This window comes from Sardina pilchardus, chromosome 5 (assembly GCF_963854185.1).
Source record: "Sardina pilchardus chromosome 5, fSarPil1.1, whole genome shotgun sequence".
NCBI lineage: Eukaryota > Metazoa > Chordata > Actinopteri > Clupeiformes > Clupeidae > Sardina > Sardina pilchardus.
Genome location: NC_084998.1, coordinates 32,836,137 through 32,848,324, shown reverse-complemented (window position 1 = coordinate 32,848,324; position 12,188 = coordinate 32,836,137). Strand labels below are relative to the sequence as shown.

The 12,188-nt window shown below is 43.3% G+C and overlaps 1 protein-coding gene across 1 annotated transcript in view; it reads right to left on the bottom strand.

Moving 5' to 3' along the window:
* Nucleotides 1-2,794: 2,794 nt before the first annotated feature.
* pitpnab (phosphatidylinositol transfer protein, alpha b) overlaps nucleotides 2,795-12,188 on the bottom strand; it is a gene marked incomplete in the record, with an annotated part of 20,512 nt that continues 11,118 nt past the window's right edge. The window contains 7 exon segments of the mRNA XM_062537317.1: nucleotides 2,795-6,199; nucleotides 7,544-7,629; nucleotides 8,791-8,913; nucleotides 9,644-9,754; nucleotides 11,134-11,211; nucleotides 11,838-11,921; nucleotides 12,088-12,162. Coding sequence (XP_062393301.1) covers nucleotides 7,582-7,629; nucleotides 8,791-8,913; nucleotides 9,644-9,754; nucleotides 11,134-11,211; nucleotides 11,838-11,921; nucleotides 12,088-12,162 — 519 coding nt within the window.

The window sequence follows — 12,188 nt, the reverse complement described above, 5'->3', positions numbered from 1 at the left end:
CATCTATAACTTGTGCCTGAATTTGAGGTAAATACACATTTACACAAAGTCACGTTATCAGTGTAAACACTGTAACAAAAAGTTTTAAACCAGTAACAGCACTTGTAATAGCCTATACCTACAATAAACTCTTGATTGCATATTTTGATTACCATGCAAGTTTTACAGTATCAGCGTACTTGACTAACGCAAACAAATCGACAGGCAATACCTGAAATCGTCGGAATTGTGTTTGTTATGGTGTCCAATTGTCAGTACTCCGTGATGGCTTGACAGTGTATTGCAACTATTCCCTGTCGAGTTCACACCCCTTCTCTCATCTGTTGCCTTGCCTCTTTGCCGATCTGCCAATAGCACGGGTGCCTTTGGCCTTAAAGCACCAGCAGGCGACGCGACGGCTCAAGTCCTCGGCCTATAAACAATCGCGATGTTTAAACGAAGATTAAAAGAGTTGTGAATGAGACGACTGTTGTAGATTTACTTTTCACTCTGTTGCCACAATGCATTCTTTGTTTCATTAGCCTAATATTTTTTAAAGATATTGATGATGTCACTGTCCAAATTGCGTTTGCATTTGAACTCACCATGCAAAGTCATGAGGCATTGCAACAATGTCACATGTCTATTAAAATGCCACCTCATAATTCTGTATGTTACGGTTCATACAGCTAAAACCTAAAGAAATGGGTAAGTTATAATATGGACATTGTTAAACATAAGCCCACAATCCGGGAATCAGTGAAATTAAGAAGCAGGAAAACCGAGACTAATCCTATTCCTCTCAACAACCCATATCAAATTAGCACAGCAATGCAATGTGTGAGAAAAGCTATAGGCTACATATCTTAGCTTTTAACCATCATGAGACATAGAATCTTGTTAGATAATGCTAACTTCTGCGCAGACACCCAAACACACAGAAGGGGACAAAAGCGTCTGCCAAATAGTAATAACCATAGCCATAATAAAGAATAATTACAGGCATACAGATATTTAATTACATGTGTGTGTCAAAATCCTATATATCATGGTGGCAACAGCATTATGTAAGAAGACCACACCACACCGCATCCCATTTCCCTACTCAAATGAACAACCTGTGTCATGGTGCAGGTGCAACTCTCACTGAATTGGCCCCGTCCCACTGCCGCCCTGTTTATTCCCCACACAGGCCCCGTAAGGCGGCTTTAATGTTAATCTGCACTCTTGTGGGCAAATCCGTCTTAGGCTGCCAGGGGTTTTTACTGCAGGGAGGGCCGCTCGGACCCCCCTCTCCTCCTCCTCCTCCTCCTCCTCCTTCCATCTGTGACCTACGGGCCCCTCGCTTGATTGGATGAGATATTTTGGCTCAGTGAGGAAGAGAGAGATTGAGAGAGAAAGAGGAGGGGTGGGGGGTGAGAACCGAGAGAGATAGAGAGAAAGAAACAAATTGGAGAGAGAGCATAGGGTGGGTGGAAGGGATGAGATAGTCATAATAAAGATATGGATAGAGAGATGAGAGAGATGAATAGTGATATGAGGGAGATTGGGGGAGGAGAGAGGAGAGAGAGAGAGAGAGAGAGAGAGAGAGAGAAAGAGAGAGAGAGAGAAACGTCTTAGAGGAGAAGCCCCTCATTCACAAATGAGATTCACAGCTTTTCAATTCAATTCAGACTTTTTTTTATGGTGGTTAACTTTGCGAGAGAGAGAGAGAGAGAGAGAGAGAGCGAGAGAGAGAGCGAATAGGAAGCGCGAGTTGGGTGGCGATAGCAGAGGTCATCAGAGTGAGTGCTGCTAGCTGACTGAGGCGCAGCACAGGACAGAAGTAGGAGTGCGTCCTGTCCTCCCTCCCGCTCTGAGAGGAGTGAGCCCTCCATGCCACAATCCCGCACTCAAACAGGACAGTAGATCAAGCAGGACCAATTCAACCCAACTTTATTTCCACCTCCTGCAAAAGGACCGTTTCAAAATGGAATTGTATGAATGATACACATACTGTATGAATGAATGTTGTTATATTTCGATAAACATATGTCCTTCATTTCTTTTATTCAGTCACTCAAACATTATTGGGGTAAGTGTTTTAAGTGTAAGTGTAAGGCTATGCTTTTGATTGTAACCCCTTGTCAGTCAACAGCGATAGTAGGCTAAATAACTGTGACTGTTTTGTCATTACCTACAGTATAGTGAAGTTAGTTTCACTTTGCCTTTGTTCAATTAGCTGAGGAAAGAGTGCAGATGCACGTAGGCTACTGGGCCGGTCACACACACACAGGATTTAGTAAAGCAAGGAATGGAAGTCTTGCGTGCCAGCAGATTCCTACAGTACACTGATGCTGATGTCTGATGCTAAATGGGATGACAGATGTCACTCTCACTGTTTAAACGATGTTATGGCCAGAACACATCCATGACTGATGAAGAAACATAAACACAACCCTTTTGAACAATGCGCTTGGCCTCTGATCACAAAATCATGCCGTTAAACGAGTGAATGTGGACTAGACACACGTTAAACCTTGCGTCTCTGACCAGGCATTTCAGGTAGATAAAATAGAGCCCCTGAATTGCTACTCACAGGCAATGGCTTTTACTCAATTATACCTTTCCAGTTGCTTTTGTTACACTGGATTAGTTGTCAAAAGCAGAATTTTGTCTCTGCTTGTAGAACACTATGTTTCTTGAAATGTATTTTAAAAGCTATGATGCTGTTAGAATACTATCAATTTAAATGTCACCTACATGTCATATTTTTTGTGTACAACTAGCAGCAGGCCTACTTTGTGGAAAAGAGGGAAATAAATACAGGTAGGCATCACCACACTGTTATTTTTTATTTCTTTTTCACATCTCCAATGCAGCTTTGTTGGAAGATTAGATGACAAAAGGCACAAATTCACAGTAAAAGAAACAAAACAGATGACAGGAAAAAAGAGAGGGAGGGCAAGAGAAAGTGAGACAGACAGAGAGAAAGAGAGAGAGAGACAAGGAGAGAAGGAGAGTGGATGAGATGACTTTTAAAAACCATTTCTTTTTTTTCCAAAATGACCAAATTTGTAACTGGTATTATGGATTCATATTTCTACCAGCAGTTATAATGAAATCTATCAATGCTACATCAATGTGAGTGTCTCTTGAAATCGCCCAGTCCCATCCACTTAACTGAATGAACTTTTTTGGACCCTTGCTTCAAAGGACACAAGAGAAGTTCACCTGATTGTTCGCTATTGGTACATTTCTCCTTAAAAGAGTCTTACTCATGTGCGTGTTGAAAACATGTTTGTTTTTTTCCAGGGGTAAAGGGCAGAAATTATTCACAGTGTGAGATAAACATAGTGTAAGATCAGGGACTTACATATAGATACAACATTCAGAACAAAAATATACTTAGAGATCATCCTGCCAAAAAGGGGAGGGACCATGGCATGAAAGAGACATACTGTATCAGGAAGAGGCTCAGTCAACATCATTGTTCTCTACGTGTAATCACACCAAAGGAATATCACCTGTTTGTTTACATAACAAAATGTGACAAATCAATCAGACCAAAACAAAAACACATTTTAATTCCCTTTGGTGCCGATGGCTCATCCTTCACACTCTGGTTTCTGGTGCGTTCGATCTCGACAGTGAAAATGTGCCGTTATCATTCACACAGCTGGTCTTCCCTTCCACTCCTGGGCTGAGAACACACACACACACACACACACACACACACACACTCTCTCTCTCTCTCTCACACACACACACACACACACTGAGCTATATCTGTTCTCCAATGTCAACGTTTGAGCACCAGCCCTCAGCTCCGCCAGTGTAGTCAGACGCGGTAACGACACAGCAGCCCTGAATCCCAGACACACGAGGGCCACTACAGAGGGACAGAAGGGGCAGGAATGGATGTGCTGTTGTTTGGCAGGACAGTCTGGCCTATATATATATATGTTCATCTACACGTATTTATATAATATATACAATTAAATACATACACTTTTATATTTAGTTTCTTCGTTTTCAGGGATGACATAAAGTTGTGAATATTGCTAATGGATTTGTTTGTTTGTTTGTTTTTTTCCCCGTACAGTCTCCCAGAGAATGTGAGCAGCTGCTGGGGTGAGATCTGGAGCCGATGATGCAGCGCTATCAAAGATGTAGACGAACCGAAAAAAAAAAAAACACACACACACACACACACCCTGAAACTGAACACCCACTGCAGAGAGACAAACAGACCAAGTGCTACTGGAAAACACGCACACTCTCTCACTCGCTCGCCCGAACGTCAGTGGGTCTCTCACAGCACTGACCCTTGCTCTTGCTCCCCCCCGCGCGGCACGTCTCTGTAGCTCTGATCTGACCGTAGTCGTGGGTGAGTCAGCCACTCTCTGGGTCTCTGGCTGCGTGGTCAGCTCTCCACTCTCAACGTGACAGTCTGGACATGGAGTGGAGTGCTGATAGAGGGACGGATGGATGAGAGGAGGAAGTTATTGCTCTCTGGATAAATGACGTCTTATCCCTCGCTCCAATGCGATGCGATGCGATGCCATGCGTCATGGCAGACGAGGTCAAAGGAGAAAGCCACCACCTAATATGAAGTTTCGAGTTTCTATTCACAAAAAGCCACAACAAAACGGACCACGCCTGAACCTTAGACAAATATCGATTTCGATAAGTAACGGAGGAACAGCAAGAATAGAATACAAAAACAGAAATTCTGGGGTTTCCGTGGTTGCCTGACAAATCCATCCTACAGGCTGAGGGAGACCTGTAACATACCTCTCTGGGTGACGTTTGACTTCAAGATTTCGGACCTGTGTTTAGTTATGTTTTGTCTGTTCATTTCCTTTAGGTCTTACCTAACCAACTGTCTCTGGCTAACAGTCCTCCTCTAAAAAACAAATTGTCTACAGACCAAAACAAAAGCCCACCAACCTAGTGTGTCCCATGCACTTGAATGGTGTCTTAGAGGCTGCATCCATCTCTTACACTATCCCGTAACAGTAACTGGAGCAAACATGGGGCCGAGGCAGACAGGGAACGATAAGAGAACCCAGAACACAGCTTTCATTGGACTAGTTCTGGCTCAGTTCTGAACTTGCACCATGGACCGGGCCCCTCCACAGCCAGGCTCTGCTCTGGAGGACGCCGTGTAGGAGAAGAACTGGCCAGGCATCAGTTTGTGCCAATAAGACCAAACAAGTTGGGTGTGGGGGGTTAGCTACAGTATGATGAAACACAGACTCCAAAAAACACAAAAAAACACGCTCACGGGTTAAAACGACTCACCACCTACATTAAGACCATACTTGCAACCCAGTGAAATAGAAGTACAAGAGGGTATGTTCATATAGTACAGTTAACATACTTATTCTTTGCCTTTATAGTGCACACAAACACCCACACTCTTGTCATAGCAACCATGTGATTCTTCCAGTTGAAGTAAGAACCACATTGTCAGCCTGGGAACAACAACATTGGACAAAGGTTTAGAGGCCAGGCAACGCACAGGAAACAAGCATCTTTGTTTACTAGAAAGAGAGGAAGGCGATAACAACAGAAATAAAATAAAACGTAACTGTGAGAAAACGGTGTAATCTGCCGGCACAATAAAAGGAAATATTACTACAATTCGGAACAAAATGATAAAATAAAACGCAGAGATTAAAACATAACACTGAGAAGATTCAGCTTGGTCCAAAAGAACATACACAGACAAACTTTTAAATCTTGTTTTTTTAAAAACCCTGTTTGTACAGCTCTCGTGATATTCATTATCTGATATATACTTTATGTACACACAACATGTTTTGTTCTTTTTAAAAAGAAATGACGTCTTCATATCTCTAATATGTATGTGTTTTTCAAATGTTTGACATCTTAAAATACCTATAGGGTTGCTACAGATGGCTTAGCTGTAACAACTAATTACTGCAGGATGCGGAGACACTGAGGCAGTTCCACACTTTGAAACGTTACTTCTATCTTTTTTAAAAATTTGTTTCTCATTTTTGATCAGAAGTGCTCCGTTTTAGAACCGAGGAGGGGTGACAGGAGGGAATTGTTGACCTGTGGGAGGCCCACGCCGAGAGGAGGAGGGGTCGGAGGTTGAAGGTCAAAGGTAGGGGGTCGGGGGCTTGGACCAAGTTGACATGATGTTGGTGTTTCACCGTGACCACTGAGGAGAGTGATGCCGCTGGTGTTCATAAGATACGGGTCTGATCTGCAGAGGACACACACACACACACACACACACACACACACACACACACACACACACACACACACACACACACACACACACACACACACACACACACACACACACACACAAACACGCACGCACGCATGCACAAAGAGAGAGAGAGAGACAGGAGAGGAGTTCAGGCAGTGAAGCACTACTACAAAAATACAATGTATATGTACTTATGCATTTAGACTTTTAAATGTTCAATAAAAGTAAAAGAGTCTACAGACTACATGATGATTTGTCATCATGATCATTAAGACAAGTGTATCTGCTGTTCTAGATATTAAGTATGTACACATTTCTTATACACATACTGTAGAATGCACAGAAAGCCGAACATGAGCGTAGCATGGAGGCTACATCGGGTTCACACACTGAAGCACTACAGGTATAGTGCAAAAATAGCTTTACAAGACGGGTCTCGTTTTTTTCTAACGTACGCAGCACTATCACATCTGGTATAGCCAGTCCCATTGATTATAGTGGAAGCTGATTGTTACAGCAGACGGAACGCTTCAGTTCCATGCTCAGTGTAGCCTCCCTGTAAGTGTATAGAAAGTCAGACGCGGGCACAAGGTGAATTAAACATAAGGTCCCACTGAGATCGGAATACTATTATGTCTTATATAAATGGAACTGAGGGGCATGGACTGGTGATCTGGCCATCTCAACAAAGTGCTCAATGCTGAGGAGGAAATGATCACACGGGGCCCTGGAGGTGGGCCAGCGAGTGAGGCGGCTAGAGGAGAGCTTCTCACAAGGATTAATGTTGCATTATTGATCGCCCCTCCAGTCACCTATAAATAAGCTGCGCTTTAGAGAGAGGAGACGAGAGGAGAGGAGAGGAGAGGAGAGGAGGACCACACCTCATAATCATCACCTCCACAAGGGCAGCAAGGGCACTGTGGAGCCAGGCTCTAAAAAGCACTTTTGCAAAGCAGACAAATGCATTGCCAACCACAATGTCATGAGGTATAGCACTGTTAGTAGCAATGATACAATACTACAGTAGTAATAATTATAGTAATACCAATAGTCATAAGAATCATCACAGTACTATTGTCATTGAAATAGTCACATGTTGAGTGGTAATGATAATTATAACGATAGTCCATAACATTTTTGTTTTGTACAACTTTTTTGTATGACTTTTTTTTTTTTTAATCTGAGCTTCTTGGAAATGCATTTCTGAAGTAGAACATAGTTCTAGCACCACGTGAGTGAGAAAAGCACTAGAGCTGAGCCTGGCCGCCTGTAAAACCTTGAGTCTGCTGTGGCACCAAGCAGAGCAGCTGGGAAAAGACAGTGGCCAGTTACCATCATTGTCAGCAGCAGCAGCATTGCAAGGTCCTGCATCAGTCCTCAAGAGCGACCATTCCTTTCACTGGATCTTTCACTCGCATCTGGGAGAAAGAGAGAGAGAGAAGACAGAGATAGAGAGAGAGAAAGAGAATAGAGACAGAGAGTGGGGGGGTAATAAAGACAAAGAGGAAGATAAGATCACATTCATTATCGTTGTAACTTCCTGTAGAATGTCCAGGAACAGAAAGTCAAAGTTAACCTCATTCTCTTTTCTTCGTCGCGTGCGTTAATTAACACAAATCACAGACAGACGAAGGACTGTGAATACATTCTCAAAGGGTCACAGGGTGTCAAAAGGTCAACACTGTGATACCTCAGTGAATTTCACAAGAACTGTAGTGACAGTGAAATGCAATTTTAATATTGCACAGCAGGGGGCATATGACTGGTCAGCTCAAATGCAAGTAACGGGTGAAATAAACTAGTTTAGGGCAAGAATGGAAGACGTTCTGCTTTCAGAGCTCCAAGTCTTCTGTTTTGTCCTTTTCTAGGTGCTGTTGCATTTGGATCTATTAGAGGCTCGGTTCCAATCCGAGATCGATTGCATTTTATTTGGACTGGCTGGTTCTGTGCCAGAGACCCACTCAGCACCGTGATGAGGCGCTTTACTGCGGCTGGCTCACCTGGGGCCCCGGCTATTTCCACCTCCATTTCAGCAAATGAAATGACTAACGAGGCAACTGTTACTTGGCTTTACTTACAGTTTTTCTCCGTCGCTTTTCGCGTGCATTTCTCAAATCACTATTAACGTTTGCACACTGGTAAGTTTGTACAGAGTGTACCACTGTGGATTACCTGCAAAAACATGTAACTTGCACAACATACTTAGCTCATGTCTCGAAGAGTTAAGATATACGTATGTGTCTATATGGATTACAAGCTATAGCTGCTGCTCATGTCTCGAAGAGTTGAGATATGCATATGTGTCTATATGGATTACAAACTATAGCTGCTGATGCTTCTGTTCATATCTTCAATATACTGCTTTACCTCGCTAAAACCTACTTCTATAAAAAAAAAAAAAGGCTTTTTATGCCGACAGGGCGGTGAAGAGAGTGACAGGAAGTGAGTGGGATGGGATCAGGAAGTGACCCGGGTCACACTCGAACGCGTGTCCCCGTGGGCATGAACATAGTAAGGGCGCCGTAGCCAGTTGCGCCACCACCACGCCCACCACCTGGTTGACTCGTTACCCCGCTCACCTCGTCCAGCTCCCTCCTGGTCTCCTCCTCCATTCGCCGGATGTCGTCCATGTTGAGCTCAATCCATCGGTCAATCCAGCAGAAGAGCTGCCGATGGAAGTTAGTGAACAAGCGCTTCTCTTGCTGGGAGAGGGAGATAGAGGGAGAGACAAAGAGATAGAGAAGGAGAGAGCGATAGAGAGGGAGAGATAGAGAAGGACAGAAAGAGAGAGACAGAGATAAAGAGACAGAGAAGGATAGAAAGAGAGAGAGAAAGGCAAAGAGATAGAGAAGGGAGAGAGAGAGGGGGAGTCAAGCATATAGAGATAGGGAGAGAGAGGGGGAGAAACAAAAAGAGATAAAGAGAGAGGGAGGCAGAGAGAAAGAGCCAAAGGTGGAGATTAAGAGACAGACAGAGGCGGGAGGCAGAGTGATAGAGAGAGATGGAGAGAAGGAGTGAATGAGGCCGATAATGACAATGGCAAGAAGACAAGCCCATTTCACTGAGGAGAACAATGAGGCCATGGAATTGATACAGCTGCATACTCTGTGGCTGGCCCTTTAGTGCAGTGGTTCTCAAAGTGGGGTCCGTGACCCATAGCCAAGGGGTCCGCGAAATAATTTGCTTGAAATTAAAAAGATGATGCTCTTTTCACCCATAAAACAAGCAAATTGTGTCTATTTGGTCCTACCCACATTAACTTGGGATAGTGGACACGGCCACAACTTCAGAGAATACGAATGGTTAACTGTTACGGTTATAAGGGGGTCCTTGGAACCAAAAACTTTGAGAACCCCTGCTTTAGTGGACCTTGTGAGGGGCTTTGGGTCAAAGTGTCAGCTGAGGGACTAAAGCTCATTCCCCATTCCTCACCTTCTGAATGAAGTTCTCCACCTTGTTCTGCAGCCCCCACCACTTGAACTTGACCGTGACCAGTTTGTAAGCAGTCATGTGTGGGCAGTCGGTCTTCTTAGGCAGCTCTTTCTGTGTTTTTAAAAAACACAAACAAACATAAACATGATGAAATGAAGGCCAATCCTCTAACTACACAACACAACATGCCTATAGATACATTACACACACACACACACTGCGTTTGAATATGGATGAAGTCATTCACTTTACATGTTAAACCAAATTAATCTCATGAACATATGTGGACAGATTTAACATGCTAACAAACCCTGCACACTTACATAATGGACACGTCTGAGCATGTAAATGTCAGTGCCAGCCTGGCCCTATGCCTGTGTGTGATGTATGTGTCATCTAGTCTATGGAGTATTTGATAGTATTTAAGTACCAGCTGTTCCACCCTGTTTCCTCTATGGTGGAGAGTTTAACCTTTAAGCATGGTCCTTCCTTTATTTTCATAACAGCCTTGCAGATGGTTGCTCCCTAAATGTTGTTTGACTCTGAAATGTTAGGAAATGTCACGCTTGATTTACCCATTATTGCTAATGGTGAGGCAAACAGTCTGTGCTGTGTTGTTGGTGTAACAGTTTGCTGTGCTGCTCCTGAAGGATGTGGCCACAGTGTGGCTAATTTAACTGTGTGCTTTATGTGATAACATCTTCAGATGACAGGCAAATACTATTGAGCAAAGAGATGCAAATGTTGTTCTCTTTTGTCCAGCCCTCTTACTAGAGCACCTTAACTAAACTGCCTCAGGCTTTCTCCATGTGTCCACAGTATATTAGTTAACAAACATGATCTGCTCTTGTTGTAGTTGCTTATGCTATTTCAAGGGTTTTCTTAAATGGCTTATCTGACCCCACTTCATATTAAATATTGAAAATGTAATTAAATATAGTAGCCTACTTACTGAATACATATTGATAATCGTTACCTGTGTATTTATTACATAAATACACAGCATTACACCTTACTGAACCAAACCAAAGTGTCATCCGATCCCTCATCTCAGGTACATCTTGAAATGACATGCACATACAGTAAGAGCGTAGTATCAATGAACTAAGAACTTTATAGGAACAGTTCCTGTTAAGCACTTGATACAATATGGAGCCATGCAGACAGTCAACTGTCAGTGTTTGGCCACTACACTACATGGTTTTCTCTTTGTTGCTGCAGACCGATTGCCAGATGGCAGATAGTTATCAATGCCCCGGGCGTTCACCGGCAGGTTCTTAAAGCGAGCGATCGGATAGTCCAGCGGATAGTCGAGTCAGAGGGGATTCACACACAAGGACGTCGTTCTCACAGCAGCAGCTGTGCAGCGGCTCTCCTCTGCCTAATCAGAGGATGGTGTCTGGTCAACACAAACCCACACGTGAGGCCCAAAGGGCAAAAGCATCCGTGGCAGGTGAAGGGCAGAGACGTGAGCAAGAGCAGCGGCTCACCTTCCAGTCCGGGCCCAGCGGTCCTCGGCCGGTCTTCACAGACTTGTACTTTGAAGGGTCCTCCTCAGGCTTGTAGTCCTGGAGAGAGAAACAAGGGGACGCGTGATGCAGTGACAGAACAGCCGTCCAACTCATAAAGCCATCAGCTAACACATTACATACTGTAAACATATACAGTAAACATTGCAACACATCAAAATAACATCTTAACAAACAAAATAGCAAAATAGCATAACAAAATAGCAACTCGAGAGGCGAGCAAGGCAAAATTGTCCGACAGATGAATTACAGGTTTGTTCCCCCATTGCTTCCCCCAAAGCGTCAATACCTAAACTTCTTGTATAACATACATAGAACACAGTGTGACCATAGCTTAAACACATTTTCTGCTTTGCACGTTGTTTGCAATTCTGCATCACACTTATTGTGAAAAACTACACATGGTTTCTCACATCAAAAGTGTGTAAGCAATAGGCAAATAGTAAGGGAAATAGAAACATAAGATCCCAAACGCATATTGTCAGGTAACATTATGCTGCAAGCTTTGTAACTAATGGCAAACCCCTCAGCCTGTATCCTGGTGCCTACAGCCAAATCATAGCCCTTTACCAAGCCCACTCTTACGTATACCATAAATGGTGATCTATGAGGCTTTATCAAAGGCCTTCACATTACAGAGAATAGTGGAAGAAGCATTGGCTCACCTTTGACTCGACCTGACTTCTGTCAGCAATGTCAATGTATACAACATCAACCTTCTTCCAGGTCTCAGGGTCTAGTCCATGTACCTACACAATGCAAACACAAATACAGTACATTTACTGTCACATTTCAAACACTGAAGTTCACATCAACATAACATATTGATTTAGGACAGAACAGAACAGCATAGAATAGAACCGAATAGAATAGAATAGAATAGAAACAAAATCAAATAGAATAGCAAATACATACATTCTCTTGATGACCGAGGTCAGGTTTGTGCCACGTCTCAATCTTGATCAAGAAGTTATCTTTCATGTATTCATTCTGAGAGAAAGGGTCAATATTAGCTA